Here is a 17,204-nt window from a genome sequence, read left to right on the forward strand (position 1 = left end):
TCAGACACAAGGTAAAGATGTAGGGTTATTTGGCAATAATGTTCATCTTCTATAGCAAGAACTGTTAGGTTTAAGTTTCCAAAATTATCATTTCAATATAGTTTTAATTTTAAAAACAAAACTTTGAGATTGTATAAAATATTTCAGATACCCCACATAGAGGTTCCCCTATTGTTAAAGTATTTTGTTACTATATTTGCTGCAGTGTGTAAACCACATTCAGCTTCCTCTGTTATTACTATATTGCTATAATTGTCACAAATAATGAACTATATCAGCTTCCCCCACCTGCCTTTTAAATCTAAACTCTATCTTTCCTATCCTTCAAAGATTGTGATTATTATTTTAGAAATTATTTATGTGGGATTTAGAGAGATCTCATCACTGATTCCTTTCCCAAATGTTCACAGTGGCTATCACAACTCCCAGAGCAGAACTCAGAGCTGTAAATTCATTCTGACTCTCCCACAGAAGTGGCAGGGAGCTACAGCTGGAAGCTGATGCTGGAAATTTAATCCCAAACCTCTGGCATAGGGTGTGGTTTCCTGGAACATAACCACCTTAACAGCTAGGCCAAATGTTAGACTTTAAAGTATTGTATTTTTATGTGTGTCTTTCTTAAAAATGAAAATTTAAACCAATTGGATGTAGCATTTTTATAGATATTTATAACTAAATATTTGTACATATTGAATTTCTTTGGATTAATTCCCAGAATTGAGGCCCAAAATAAAAGCATGCTGACTTTACTTGCTTAAAAACAAACAAACAAACAAAAAAACAAAGAAAATCTACTAAGACTTTCAAAATGAGGGGTAGAATTTTCTGCCTTAAGATTTCCAATTTAATATCCAAATTTCTATGGGGAGAACACTGTACTTAATTTTGTTACCCTTTGTTCTGTTACTGCCAGCATCATCCTTGTTATCACACTTGCTGGGTTCAACTCTGTATCATGTGCTACGTTTAGAAGGATTTGTCAATTGTCTTATTTAATCCTCATGATAATCCTTTGAGGGAGGCAATACTGCATCCCCCATTATTTAGATGAAGAAATTAGGTTTGAAAGTTTTAAAAATTTGCTTAGGTTAGGGTAATAGTAGTAGTAAAAAAATGGAGCCAGGGCCTGGGTGCTTTTTGCTTTGGCACAGTGTGGGCAGCCAGGTGGCATAGCTCCCTGGGGAGGGGGAGCCCAGCAAGGCCCCAGGTGCCCCAGCTTGGGTGATTTTTGTTCAGGCCCGAGTGCAGGCATCCTGGTGGCATAATTCCTGGGGGATATGGGAAGCCTGGTATGGACCCAGGCCCTCCCAGACTGGGTGCTTTTTGCTCTAGCATGAATGCAGACAGCCTAGTGACACAACTCCCTGGGGGAGGGGAGGACGTGGGACACCCAGCAGCATGCTCTGGGGACTTGGGTTGTGAGCTTAGATGGGGTCTGAAAAATGGCACAGGTTGGGGCAAGTGGGGACCTAAGGGTTCATGTCCAAGTGGGGAATGACTAGTGTGGGGCTTGTATAGAGAAGACCACCATGTTTGCAGGTAAGCAAGGGACCTGAGACTGAGCAGTTTGAAGGGGGGAATGGGGGCCTTTAAGGGTCAGACTGAAGCCACCAGCACACGTAGGAAACCTGGGTTGGGGTACTTAGCATCGACCACCATACAACACCACTCACTGGCACACACTAAACCTAGGGCTAGGAACTTGCCTGGTGGGGTTAGATAATAGTACCCACCAGTGAGATCTGAAACAGAGGTCGGGTGATGTTAGGCTGGTCCATGGCACTAACAAGCATGTGAGAGAATCAGGTCTGGGGGCAGAATCTGCGGTACTTGTGTGTGGGCTGCAGTGTTTGCTGGCACACACAAGAACTATAGCTGGGAACAGGCCTGGTTTAGGAAACTAAGGTGACACCTTGGCTAGGTTGGAGTTCCCACTGATGAGCTCAAGAGCCAGAAGGGGGCAGTGGTTTGGGCTGTATATGGCTACACTTTCCCTCGGAACGAGTGTGGACTGGGTCTGGGGAGTGCCAGACTGGGTCAGATTCTAGCACCCACAGGTGCTCATGCGAGCCAGGGTGGGTGTAGAATGGCCTGGGTTAGGTCTTGGCTCCCTCCGACCCATGTGAGAGCTGGGTCTGGGTGTGGACCAGGTATGGCTGGGCTGTAACTCCCAAGAGTAACAACCAGAATGGGTGTGGTCTGGTTGGGCAAGGCAACTTTTCCTGCCAGGACAAAGAGGTGGACTGTCAACCTGGGCCAAGGACCCGCTGGTGTGTGTGAGATCTACTGTTGGGAGGAGACATGATTGAGGAGCTTGGGGAATTGCTTTGTCAGGCTGCAGTTGCTGCAGGTGAGTGCAAGAACCAAGGCAAGGAGCAGCTCGAACCAGGCCAGGTTACAGTACCCACCAGCATACATGTGAGTTAGGTCTGTGGCTTGGCCAGGCTGGGTCAGTTCATAACATCCACTGGCAGATCTGAAAATCAGGACAGTGTGCGGGATGGGCCAGGTTGGGCAGCAACACCAGGCAAACAACATTAGGGCTGGCACTGGGGATTGGCTGGGCTAGGCTAGGCTACATCATCTACAAGTAGGAGCTGGAACTGAGATTGGGCTTGACAAAGTCATGCCTTGTTAAGGGCTAAGGAGTTAATAGCACCTGCTAAACTGAGCAGTAACAGCTACAGCTACAGCAGCACAGGCTGAACTTTTGACCCTGCAAAACACCTGGACTCAGTGGACTCAGCTGTATGGACTGAGCAGAATTGGGCTCAGCTGTATGTAATTGCTTGGCTAAAGAATTGTGGGAAGGGTATATAAGGAGAGGTGAAGGCGCAATGAACAGAGATGAGAGAGACTTCTACCATCACTGGTCTCTTGGTGGTGCTTCATTCCTGGATCCTCTCCCTGTCCACGTTACTGGCTCTGCTGGATGCCAAGGTGAGGCCAGCCATAGCAGTCTGGGTGTGGTGGGTGCTGGGTGCAATGAGCTCTGGGATGGGGGTCTGGTGGGGCCTGGGTTGCTTGTCCTAGGTCCTTGGGTCTGCCTGCTTTGTGGTTGCTGATTCCGTTTGCCCTAGGGGTGGGCCCTTAGAAACAAAGAATAGAAAATTCGGAAACCTCGCACCCACTTTTCCTTAACCCTCACTTCTTCCCACCCTGAGCGACTGTGTAAACATCATTACAAATATAGAAAAGATAGAGCCAAACTTTTTTGTTTGAAGAAAATTTCTTTAGACTGTGCAATAATTGTACTTGTTTGTGAGTGCAGTGTAATAATTTGTAAGTGCAATGTGTCATGGCCATTTGAACAGTTTTCTGATTTGAATCTAGAGTAGCTCAAATCTCTAATTTCTGACAGTAGTGGCAATGGTAGAAGCAGAGGGGTAGATTGTGTGTATGAGGAAGCAAGTTTTTTTTTTTTTTAACAAATTATTTCAGTGCAGCTATTTTACTTGTTCTATCCTTTGTTGATAATGTCTTTTGTTATCTCTGTTGTTCCTTCTTATAATAGAATGGTCCTTGACCATTGGCAGGAATATCCTGTGTAGTTATTTTCTGAGAAGTAACTGGGCTTGCAGCTACAGCAGCAGCAGCACAGGCTGAACTTTTGACCCTGCAAAACACCTAGACTCATTGGACTCAGCTGTATGGACTGAGCAGAATTGGGCTCAGCTGTCTGCAATTGCTTGGCTAAAGGACTTTGTGGGAAGGGTATATAGGGAGAGGTGGAAGAGCAATGAAGAGATGAGAGACTTCTACCATCACTGGTCTCCTGTCTCCTGGATTAAATATGTTGGAGTAAAAAAGCTTTTTTAGTTTAAGGTGGTTATAATTTTAAAAATTTATTTTTGTTTTATTTGAAAAGGAGAAAGACAGGGACAGAAGAAACGACCTTAATCGTTCATCTGCCTGTTGATTCCATAAATGATTACAACAGTTGGGGCTGGGCCAGTCTGAAACCAGGAGCCCCAAACTCAATCCACACCTTCCATGAGCATGACAGGGACTAAGATGTATGTATGATCATTACTGCTTCTTAGAAGGTTTCCGTAAGAAGCTGGATCTGAAGTAGAGCCCGGATAAAAACCCACTTACTCCAATGTGAGGTGGGTGTTCCAAATGTGCCCCCTCTTCTCTAATCCTAAATTGGTTGGTATTTTGATGTCATCTCTGGTGATTCAGGATTTAGAATATTGACAACATGACAAGAAAATGTAGACAGTGGTCTTACAGTTTATTAAAGTTTATGGCTTTTAATTTATATTTACTACCAACTTTTTTGTTTTGAAGATATTTTTTTGCCCTGTTTGAAGCATAAATAGCATTTCAAGGAAAAGCAAGAATTAGAACTTTTAAGAAATCACATTGTTTTTAATTTATCTAAAATAACATCATCCAAATTAGATTTCTTATTTCCTATCTAAAATTTTCATTTTGAAGTTAGTGAATTATTTTCTTCCCAAAAGTAGTGTTAGGAAACTCAAACTAAAATGTCCTTGTAAAACTTTGAAAAATTGAAGTACTGAGGACTAATTTTCCAAGACTTCTTGGAACAGTTTTCATTTTTCTCCTTTGAAAAACATTTATTTAAAATGGAAGTTACATATGGAGAAGAGTGAGTGAAAGAGAGAAATCATCTATCCCAAATGGCTGCAGAGGCCATGACCAGGGGCAGACCAAAGTCAGGAGCTTATTGTCTTTTGGACTTCCCATGTGGGTGCAGAAGCCTAGGCAGTTGGCTAGTTTCTGCTGCTTTCTGGGGTGCATTAGCAGGGAACTGATTCAGAAGTGAAACAACCATGTCTTGAATATGTGCCCATATGGGATACTGACTTCTCCGGCAGTGGCTTTTCTTGCTAAGCCACAATGCTGGCCCCATGGAACAGTTTCCTAACTCAAGAAAATTTTTGTTTATAAATGTTTGTCATAAATGTTACTTACATTGATAAATGAATAATAGTTATCCTATTGTTTAATTACATGTAACAATACAGTGTTTGCGAGTAATATTCCTGGTGCTGAAATTGCCTAACTTCTTACTACGGAAAGAATTCTTTTCGCATTTTATCTAGAATATGCTTTCATTGAAGGAGATTTATATAATTATTTAGATAATGTCTGTTGCCTAGGATCTATCTTATGTACATGATCTTTTAATCTTTAATTTTTAGAATTTAAACTATAGTCACTGTCCTGGGATTAAGTATGCAGTGTATATAAGGCCTGGTTCCTGCAATTGCGAAGTTTGCACTTAGGTGAGAGTCTGTTAGTAGAAACTAGGAAGTAGTAGGTTTTCCTAAATTGCTGTGAGATCAGATGGGGAAATAATTTAACCTTGTTGGAGAAGAGAGGAAAAAAGACTTTGTGTTTTACTTATGAAATCCAAGAAGATTTTCAAGATGTTAACTGACGATTACAGTATTTTATTGTGTAAGATTATACATGCTTTCTTCTGGGATCTCTTCCCTTCCCTCCACATAAATCTTTGTTTACAGCACCTTGCTTTTGCTTTTAACAACTGGCATTAGAAAAGTAGGAGATGAGTGATTCAATAGGGAAAGATAAATGTGAGTGTCAAGAGCTGGTCTATGGGGATTCATTTATCTCCAATCTCAGAGCAGCAGGACATAATTTTGTAATTTCCTCAAGGCAGCTGGCTTTTAAAATTTTTTAAAAGAAGTTTTAGAGTGTACATCTGATTTAGAATTTAAAAAGTGGAATATTCCAAGAGGGGAAAATGCATTCTCCTAAGCAGTGGGCAAGTCTGATGATGGAAATTGATGCTGCTGGGGCTGATGCAGTGGCTCAATTAGCTACTCCTCCACCTGAAAAGGCCTGCATCTCATATGGGCATCTATTTGTGTCCCGATTGCTCTGTTTTACATCCAGCTTCCTGCTAATTTTCTGTGAAGAGGCTCCTGACTCCTGGCTTCAAATGGGCTCGGCTCTGGCTGTTGCTGCCATTCGGGGAGGAAACAAGCAGATGGAAAATCTATCGCTTTCTGGAAATCCACCTTTACAATTAAACAAACACAAAAACTTGATGCTGACTCCGACTTCTCGTGTAGGGGTTGGAGGGGAGTGCACTGCAGTTACTTGCCTTATCTGTGGCTGAAACCATGCATTGTACCCAACTTGATATGGACTGTGTTTATTCCTATACATACATAGTTGTGATACAGCTTCCTTGATTAGCCACACTATCAGATTAATAGCAGCCAATGAAGTAGAACAACTATAACAACTTATGATAATAATAGCTAGATGAATATTCTTTTTTTCTCAAAGTATTGTACTGCGTTTGCTTACCCTTCTTGTGCTGATACAATTGTGATGATACAAAGCATGGATGATAAAATGAAGTAAGGGGAATAATGCCTTAGGCAATTGTGGCATTGTGTTAGGCTACTGTCCACTTGACTGTACCTCAAAGAGAATTGTCTGCTTCAGGTGATTCAGAATCTTGGAGCCGTGCAGTTATGGTAGGTCATACATACCCTGTGAATCTGCTGGACCAAGAGATGATCCATGACCGAGGGATGTTAAAATTCTGCACAACATGAGGAATGGTGTACAATTTACAACTTTAGAATTGTCTTTTGGAAAGTTTTTGTTGACTGTTAACTGTGGAAGGGAATACAAAGGTTTATTTAAGGGATGAGGTAGATGGAATAGGCTCTTTGTGTTGGGCTTGTTAATTTGGGATGTCCTTGGGAATTCACTAATTGATGATATTGATTCTTCTTGTTTAAAATACATTCATTACCTTCTGAGTTCTGAGGCTTAAGAACAGATATGAGGAATAATTTGATTATAGTGCCTGTAGATTTTTGGAAAGATTAATGCACGCTTAAATGTACTATCAGAGAAACACCTATTTGGTATAGTTGTTGAGGTACCACTTGAAACATGATTGTAGAAAGTATGTAAAAGAGGACAGAAAAGATGTGTTATAGATGAAAGACATTATGATTAAAAATACTAATTTGGTGACTGGTCTTATGTGAAATAAAATAAGTGTTTTAAGCTGGTTGATTTGGGAAACAATTAATAGGACATGTGAGGATAATTTTTGGTTAGAAAGGATGATGCATTCCGTTTTAAACATGGTGGATTTTAAGTGAGATGATCAAGTGGAATGGTTAGCAGGCAATTCAGAACCAAGAGGTTGACATACCATCACAGAAAGGTGTTGGTGTAAGTCCTGGGAGTATTTGAAAGCTCTAAGAATAATCATTGCTTCTTGGCTACAGAAATCTGGGAAATCATAAATATTCTTAAGAGTGTCCACATATTTTGATAGTTTTGCCTATGCTTGCTTTGTAGAAAATCTGCAAATAGTTCCAGGAAAGTTTGAAGGAGTATTGTCACCACTGTTACAGGAACTGGCTGTTGCCTAGCAATCACTGTTTTCCTTATTTCTGTGCAAGGTCTCCTCTTGTTGCTCCCCTCAATCCCTCTGTAAGGGTGGAAAGCTGCAGTTGTTGGGCACTTTTTCCACGACCAAGGCAGTGGGAACTTCGTATGCCAGCCTGGCAGCATCTTCACTCCCTTAGATGTTCTGATTAGTTTTCACCATTGCTGTCACTTGACAGTTGCCACTTCTATCTGTGGCTTTGTTTGCATGCATCTGAATGACAGGTGTTGGCTTCGTGATTTCACATCAATTGGGTGTCCAGGATGTGTGTCCAGAAGTTACTTGACTTCTTATACAACATGTTTCTTAATTTCCACTCTGTCATTCAGGCACAGCTAGGCTCATCTGAATCTGAGTGAAGGCCCAACCTCAGAGTGGGCCCTTCTGAAGGTGCTTCTTTGGAAAAGGAGAGGTCAAGATCATCGCTACATTTAAATTATTTGTAAAGGATGGACTAATTTCACATACTTTACAATATAGATTTGGGAGCATAGTAATCTTTCTACTCTGCCCTCCCTCCTTCCTGTGTTCCCCACCCACCCTCCTTCCTTCCTTTCATTCATTTTTACAATGACATACATTCAGTTTACTCAGTCACAGGCTTGGCACTTTATTAGGTAGGGAATTAAAAAAAATAGCAGTCAGGAAGAAAACAATTATTCATCAAGGAAGGTTGCAAAAAATAAGCAAATCTCTATTGCTCATAGATTATATTTTGTATTTTGTGTTAGTTACTACAGATTGAAGGAAACATTTATCTGTTTGGGATTAGCTGATTTTTACTAAGCACAATAGTTTCCAGTTGCATCCATTTTGTTGTAGAAGAAAGGATTTCATTCTATTAATGGTTGAGTAATATTCTACAGTATATATATATATATATATATACCACATTTTATTTATATGATCATCCATTGCTGAAGTTCTGTGTTGATTCCATATCTTGGCTATTGTGAGTTAAGCTGCTATAAATACAGGAATACAGATAACTCTCATCACTACATTTTAAAAAGTCTACCCCATCACCTGTGTCTTCTCCTTTCTTTAGTCCTTTGGATGGTCCTTTCCTGGTTCATTTGAACTTATATTTCCTCTTTGTCCAAGATAGGACAATGATGTGTTATACTGTGGAATTAGATCCCATCTCAGTAGTCTATTGGGAGGTTTGATTGTCTCATTTTTCATGCTTTTTGAATCATTCCTAAAGCTTTCTATGCCTCTTTACTGACGTTTAGTAAAGATTTCAATATCCAGCACATTTTCCTTTGAGGTAAGTATTGGCAACTTATTTTTTTCTGGTTCGTTTGTGAAGAATCCCAATGAGCCTTTTGAAAACTGATTTGCAGTTACTTTAGTACAGCAGTTTATTGGAAGATGCTGTATTAGGAATGTTTTATTGCACTCCACTAGAGCCATGTGGTGCAAAGCACCATGAAGATTGAAAAATACAAATGATAAATGTCTCCTCTTCTGATTTTCCAGCCTTGTTTGAATCCTGGAGGTAGCCAGTCATCTGACGTGGTGCTTTTGAATCACTGGAAAGTGAGAAACTTCGAAGTTCAACGTGGTGACATTGTGTCATTGGTGTGAGTAACTCAAACTTATGTCTGTCTACAAAATTCATATAGTGATGTTGATTTACCTGGAAATTCATTGTACAAATTGTTATTCATTAAATTAGTGGGTATGTTTTTAAGTGTGTGCTTTTAAAAAAATCTTAATGGCATGAAAAGATTTTCTTATATATTTAAAGTATATCAGTCTATTGATAGGTTGGATTTGGCAAAATGTGTTTAATGCAGTATTGATCAGAAATTATGGTCCAAAATATGTTTGAAATTACTTCGTGCTATTTTGGAATTTTATGTGTGATCAACTAATAATGTTACCCTAATGTTTTCTTAGCTTGTATAAATTTGACAGTTTTATATAATAGGAGTTTAGCTAAAAAAGGATGTTTGCAGGACTAGTTACTGGAGGGTTTTTTGGGGGGAGCCAAAAGGTGGCACTGTTTCTCTGTTGAAAATGTTATAACTGGTCAGGAACATAAACTTCATTCCAGTGTTGGCTATGGAAAAGAATGCTAAGGAGTGCATAACTGACATAATAACAGTGTCTAGTCGTTGTACATGCTTGAATGGCTTACATTTGAGATGTTTGTTTTAAAAGTAAGTGCGTCCTGAGGAGTCTATGGAAACATTTGCCTAATGTCTTCTGGTTTCAAGCTACTTCCAAAAATGTTTCAGTTCCCAATCATGCCAGTTAGTGAGCTGGGGTAGCAAGTAGCGTAGCAGCGTCATTGCTGTTTGTATTAGTGATTGTAAATATCTACAGTTGGTTAAAAGCTTTTTCAGAGTATGCTTTTTATTTTTGATTGGAATAGATTTTCTTTCTTTCTTTTTTTTTTTGGATGATAGCTTACATTTGTTTGGACATGCAAAACATTTAGTTACTACATGGTAAAGATACATATTCTATGGAAGTATCTCCTTTAAGTTCCTTTGAAAATGTATTAAGCAAATCTGGTTAGCAACAAATGAAATAAATTGAGTCAAGTTTTGGCTTGGCAGACATCCAAGAGTGGGGATTAAACACTTGTCAGAATTGGAGTGCTCTCTTTAGTATGTACCTATCCTTTGGGGTGTGCTCGTTTTGTTATGCAGAGTAGCATCTCTGCAACCTCCTTAACACTCTCTTCCATGCCGGCTTAATCTGTTGTATGCTCATTATTCTTTTGCCTTTAGTTTGACAAGGTTGCATCCTCACTTAGTTGGTGATGGAGCAGATGCTCACCCAAGTGAAAGAGGTCACTCTGTAAGCAGACAATTGTGCACTGTTTTTTCCTCACATGAGAAACATGCTGATTATCTCTAAGCAAGTGAATTTGAAAAGGTGATTGTAAAGTGAAAATGGGCTCCTTGAAATTTAGGGTTCCACAGGTCCATAAAACTATACTAGCATATCCTATGTTATCTTGAAAAGAGAACGTTCTTCTTTTATGTAAGTATGAAGGTGATTGTTCTATAAAAATTAATTTCTAAGATTGTTTTGAAACAGGTTTGCTATAATAAATTTAAATGATCAAGCTGAACTGTTGATTTAGTGAGTCAGTTATGAGCTGTATTTTGTAGCGTACAAATAAACTTTCCTTCATGATACTGCTAGCAGTTGCCACTTACATAAAGGAAAGCTTAGTGATTTATATATATTAACTACAAATGAGCAGTAGACAATACTGCTTTCTTGAGAAATGAAAAGTTTAATGTTAAATTCTTGTTTAGCATGATGTGATAGCATAAAGCCACCAAAGTCTTTAGCTTTATGAGCAAGAATGTTTGCTACACATGTTTATGTTGTCACTCAATCTATAGAGGGCCTCTTACTTAAATGTTTACTTGTATGATTTAATGTATATTCAATCCATGTTGAGTAATACTAATACTTGCTTTTTCTACAAAATTCATCAGTCTGGCTTTAATAGAGATGAGTTTTAATTATTACATTGAAATATCCCATCTAATTAAGAGATGCAAAATTAATAACTGTAGATCTGTATATTGAATTTAAAGCTAGACATCAAATAGACTTCTGCATTTTGTTGAGAAATTTATGAATAGTTTGATACAGTAACATTTGGAAACAATAGTATGACATTTTACATTAGAAAAGGCTGGCACAGCATTTTTTGTGCCCTCAATATCTATGGAAACACAACTTTTTCTTACAATACGTAAGAAAGGTTTGAGGCTGGGTTGAGGCTATCAATGGATATAGAAGATGCAAATTGAACCAAACTTGTCAACTTTGTACACTGTATATACAGAGAAGTGTGCTTCTGTTTGTATTCATTTTTTTTGTTTGTTTCTCTGTGAGACAAATGCAGAAGTGTTCATTTTATAATACTTTATGCCATTAGTGAAATTTTCACTTGCTGTTACTAATGAAGCAAAACATTAATGATCTAGGGGGAAAATCGCGTGTGAATCAGTGTATCTGTTACATTATACCCGGATTCCTCCTCCATTTGCCTGTTATCTCTGAGCTAGTTTATGCTGCCAAAACAGACTGCCCCTCCTTTTGCAAGAGGTTTTACCTAGAACTTGTTGGCCAACTGTTTCCTAAAGCGGAGAAGCAGATTTATTGGAATATGCATCTTTGCCTCTCTCTTCCTTTCTGCAAAAAGTTAATCTCCATAGAGCTGTTGTTTGTACAGTATTCAGTAATGTGAATTCAAAATGTGTTATTTAAGAATACTTCAACTTACACAAAATATTTGCTTTCATTACGTCCTCAGTATTACTAAATATATAGAATAGGCTGTGTACTGTCTTAGTGGATTTGCAAGCTAATAGTAGTGATTAAGGTGAATTTTCTTAGAATTGACTTTCAATTAACCTGTGTGATGGCCTTGCTGCAGTAGGCTTAACACAAGTGGCAGTATTTCATAATAACATATCACTTAACAAGTCGGTTGGGACATAGACTTTCATAATGAAGTTCTCAGTAGTCACATTTAAATGTGTTTTAACTTTCTATTTTGAAATTGTTATATATAAAAAAAAGTTCTCAGAGTGCTATAGTGTTCCCAGAGAGCCTCCTAAATTAATATGGCACACAATCATAGTATAATTATTGAATCCTGAGGGTTGATATTGATGTAATATTATTAGACCTTGTTAAATTCCATAAGTTTTTCAATTAATATCCCTTTTCTGGGCTAGGACCTTATCCAGGCTTTTATATTTCATATTTTTATTTTATGATCCTTTTTAATCAGTGACAGTTCCTTGGTCTACCGTTGTCTATCATGACTTTAGCACTTTTGAAGGACACTGGCCTGTTATTTTGCAGAGTGATGCTCAGCCCTGAACATTTTTGATGCCAGTGCTCCTTACAATGGAGAAGCATCAACATTCCTGGCAGTCATTGAGGAAATGGTACAATGGTGACAGCTCTCAGTGACGTAGAAATCAGCCAGGTAGCTGGCTGAGCTAGCAAGGGCAGTGGATGGATAAGGGCAAAGAAGAAAGTTGTATGGTCACTCTTTGAGGCAAAGCTCTTTTTAGTCTCTTGGGACTACAAATCTTGAATTACGGCTAAGTGTTCATGGCACCAAGAAAAAAGTCCATCCAGGCAAATGTATATACAGGGAAAGAGAGCTGTGCAGATGGGGAAGAGGCCACAGTTTATAGTAGAGAAAAAGGAGGGAGGATTGGGTTAGATCATGCCATATACAGCTGGCGTGAAGTGTAGTTGAACATTAGGGTGAGTGACTGCTTGTTTGTGAGTACCCCTGTATGATAACAGTATGCTAAGTGATTTGAATATATCCCATATTTTAATTGTTATGACAGTATCTTGAAGCAGTTACATTTAACATTGTATAATTGAGATTCAGAACAAATAACTGGCAAGTAAATAGCAGAAATAGAATTTGAATCCTGGTCCACTTTGATTTTATGCTCAAATGTCCAACCCTGTAGTTATAGCTGGTGACTGAACATTTGTAATGGGACCACTGCCACTTAAAATGATGCTGTTTTAGATATGTTAAGTCAAATACATGTACTAAGTTTACACTTGTTTAATTCTTTGCAAATGTGGCTAATACAAAATTTTAAATTGAAGATATGATTTATGTTCCTGCTGGACAACAGTGTTTACACTTTTTTAATAGTTCTGCATCCTTAATGTGGGTCTATGGTGAGTGGAATATCAAATTATGAGATGGAAAACACTCAGGTCACAACAGTACAGTACAGATTCTCAGTAGAGAAAGGGGGTGTGGGAGTATCGGGGTGATCAGATCCAGAGCAAAGGGAACAAGGCATGTAATACACAAAGAGGAAAAGGAAAAATAGTTTTAAAATATTTATTGATTGCTTATTTTCTTCTAGTCATTGAGCTCAGAGTCCTATATTTAACTTTATATAATCCTGTTTAAGAACACCAATAAGGCAGATACTATTGTTCTCCCTGTTGTATAGGCAAGAACATGGAAGGATAGAGAGATCGAATAATTTGCTTAAGGACATGATAGGAAAGTGGTTGAGCAGAAGTGTGAATTACCTCATAGCAAATTTGTTTTTCACCATCATACTTCAGTGTCTCTGTGTGGTGTAATGATGTGGGTAGTCCACTCACACATTGTCAGCAAAGAAAACATAGATCTTCGTATGTTGTCGTCATTCATTTTACACTTTTTTTACATGACTTTTGGATACAATGGTTCCTAAAATGAGTTTTCATTATTAGCAGTCATGTTTGTTTTCATCTACTTGAGAGAGAGAGAGTAGGAAGGTGGTAAGCAAGAAAGAGAGGAGAAAGATCTTCCAGTGAAGCTGTTTCACTCCCCAGTTGCGTATAACATCCAGGGCTTGGTGAGGCCAAAGCCAATAGCCCAGAATTCCATTTGTGTTTCCCTGGTAGTTGTCAGCGAGCACAAGCACTTGAGTCATCATCTACTTTCTGTATATTGTCAGGAAGTTGGATTGGAAGCCAACTAGGTCTCATACTGGCAGTCTGAAACAGGCAGGCAATGGCTTAATCCATTGTGCTACAACAAATTTCCCTCCTCTCCTATAAATAATGCTTCATTGTAGAGTGAGCCTACAATTTGAACAGCTAGTTTATGACATACTGAGCTGATTACCACTTTCTGACAGATGGTCATTGTGATGGCTACACTTCTCTGAGTAAATATAAACAAAGGGTTATGAATATTTAAGCCATGTAAATGGATGAAGTAGACCTATAGCCTTTGAGGGGAGAGAAGAAAAGGTCAAAAGTAATTTGTATGTATTGGCATATTAAATAGAAATTTTGGAATGATTGGGAGACATTAAACACTGGACCTTTATATGCTATTCAAGTTTGTATTTCTAGTTGATATTGAAAAGTGGTAACTTGAAAGTAGACATGTTGCACAGAGGGTACATGTTTCACAGAAAGCTGGGAGCATTTCGTACCAGGAAACATACTGTCAACTTGTTCTTAATACTCCACACCCCCAATTTACACCCTTCTCTCTAAAAAGATAATTCTGTCTCCTAGTTTAGATCCTAAAAATATGGAAGAATTTTCAAAACCTCAACCTGAAACGGTCTTGATGCAGTGTTAGTGGTTATCTTCTCATTCCTCTTGTCTTGTTGGGGCGGGGAAGAAAATGAGAGTCTTGGGTGAGTGGAGGTGACAGATACGGGAGAGGCCATAGTGGACAGCCAACGAACTTGGTCAAGTGTAAGGGAGAGGCCATAGTGGACAGCCAACGAACTTGGTCAAGTGTAAGGGAGAGGCCATAGTGGACAGCCAACGAACTTGGTCAAGTGTAAGGGAGAGGCCATAGTGGACAGCCAACGAACTTGGTCAAGTGTAAGGGAGAGGCCATAGTGGACAGCCAACGAACTTGGTCAAGTGTAAGGGAGAGGCCATAGTGGACAGCCAACGAACTTGGTCAAGTGTAAGGGAGAGGCCATAGTGGACAGCCAACGAACTTGGTCAAGTGTAAGGGAGAGGCCATAGTGGACAGCCAACGAACTTGGTCAAGTGCTTGGAAACTCAGGGAAACATTTCCAACAAGAGGATGGAAACACCTTTTAACGAATGTTTATTTTAATTAATGAGAGAACCTAAGTGATGCAGATCATGAAAGGCTACTCCTTTGCATAATCTCATGACAGATTTACTCACCCACAGAGGTCACATTAATATTTACTGACAGCACAAGTATAGGTTTTACGTTATTAAAAATTGTATGGATAATGAAATTGCTGACGGAGAAGCTTGCTCAGTTTGATTTGGCTATGGATGTGATAATTATCATACAGCTCTCCGTGCTTTTAGAGGTCATAAGTTCCATTACTAAGATTTGTGAGTTTGGATTGCTGCGAAGTTGCTGTAGATTATTATGACAACATCGTAGGAAACATTTCACCATGACCAGCATGTCTCACCCAGATCTCACCAAGGAATTAAAGAAGAATCATTACATTTCCAAGTTTATTAAAAATGCATTGTTTTACTAAAGGATCTTTAAAGATCAGTAGGAACTTGAAATAATAGGAAAAGATTTGGTAACAGTGACAGTGTGTTAATTGAGTTGAAAGAAAGTAAAGAATGCATTCACAGAATGGATCCAAATTTAGCAAAAGATGTTTGAAATAAATCAAGGTGGAAAAATCAGTTAATAAAGGACCAATTATCAGTGAAGGAGGGGGTTGTATTTAATGATTTTAAATCAGAGGTTAAACTGCATGGGTGAATTTCAGTTTAACAAAAAGAAAAGCAATATGGATAATTAGGCAGTAATAAGATCATACCGAAAAAAATTTCAGAATACTGCCTTAGGTGTTAGAGAAATATTGGCTAATGAACTTAACCTCCTGTAATCATTTTTGAATATTCACTTTTGCTTAGAAAATGGAGACAGAAGTTTTGTTATTTTCAAGGATATATGTAATTGTTAAGCATAATTTATCATATGGTGACTCTAAATGGTAACAAATCAAAAAGCCTCATGAGAGGATCTCTATTATCTGAAATTAGTTAAAATACTACATGTAACATTAGTTTTTCTAGTTATCAGTTCTCTAACTCTCAATTTTACTTTATTCATTTACAATAACACCTCTAGAGTCCGTCAGTTTAATTGAATCATTAGTGGAATAGTGGATCATGATTCTTACAATCTCAAGGTAGGCTTATTAAAAAATGGATAAAAACTCCAAATATTGTCTGCAGATTGTTTACTTTCTAACTAATTTATGTGCTTAAAAATAAGTTTATTAAGACTATGAAGAAGTTAATAGATTCTTTTTAGTTTATCCTTTATGCCTGCTTGAGCTTTGAATAGTAAAATCTTGGTAAGAGTCCTGGAATCAATATGAGAGATAATTTTATGTGACCTCTGTATTAATGATAAGATGGAGGGGATGGCAACCAAGGTAATTAAATTCAGAGGTGATCCTAAATGTAAAGATGGCATGAAATAAGAACTTGGGCTGATCTCAGCTCCAATGGTGCCGTACTGAGGAAAAGGTCATCAGATACATATAGGAATACCCTTTATAATCGTAGACTTTCTTTTGTCACTAATATTCTTATAATTAACTTGGCTTGTCCTTTATTAGATATCATATCAAATTGAATTCTGTGTGATATATCAAAGCTTAAACCCATTGAAAAATCAGTTTTCCTAATTGTTAGCAGCTTTACTGCATGATAATTTTAATAGACATCAACTGAAGGCAGTTGTGAATCACGTAGTCAAAGGAAGGGTCTGAACTAAACACTGAGACCTGATTCTAAGCTCACGGTTGCATTGAGGGACTGTGTGTCAGTTGTCAGTTGATCTCTGTGGATCAGTTCTCATTTTTAGTGAAGTGCAAGGATAGGGGTGGGTGTTTGTAACAGCAGTAGGACGCTCCTTAGGATGCCGGCACCCAGTGGAGTCCAGGGCTACTAGTCCTGACTAGGCTTCAATCCCAGCTTCCTTCTAATGCACCCAGGAGGCATCCAGTGCTAGCTGGAGGATCTGAGCCCTTGACACCCTTGGAGGACCAGGCTCCTGGGTTTGGTCTGGCTGTTCTGGGCATTTAGCGAATGCGTGATTAGAAAGATGATTCATTTTCTTTCTCTTTCATCACCCTCCTCCCTGAATTCATATTCATTCTCTTTCTCTCTCTCTCTCTCTCTCCTTCTCTCCCCATCTCTCCCCTCTCCCAGTAAATAAAAATAAGAAAATTTAAAATGAAGTGAAGGGATTGCATCTGGTAACGTCTAAAAC

The 17,204-nt window shown here is 38.6% G+C and overlaps 1 protein-coding gene across 1 annotated transcript in view; it reads left to right on the forward strand.

The window, feature by feature from the left end:
• IMMP2L (inner mitochondrial membrane peptidase subunit 2) overlaps nt 1-17,204 on the forward strand; it is a 761,903-nt gene that overhangs the window by 46,993 nt on the left and 697,706 nt on the right. Inside the window, exon 4 of the mRNA XM_004592451.4 lies at nt 8,903-9,006. Within this exon, the coding sequence (XP_004592508.1) occupies nt 8,903-9,006 (104 nt within the window). The remainder of the gene's footprint in view (nt 1-8,902; nt 9,007-17,204) is intronic.

Source organism: Ochotona princeps, chromosome 25, assembly GCF_030435755.1.
Source record: "Ochotona princeps isolate mOchPri1 chromosome 25, mOchPri1.hap1, whole genome shotgun sequence".
NCBI lineage: Eukaryota > Metazoa > Chordata > Mammalia > Lagomorpha > Ochotonidae > Ochotona > Ochotona princeps.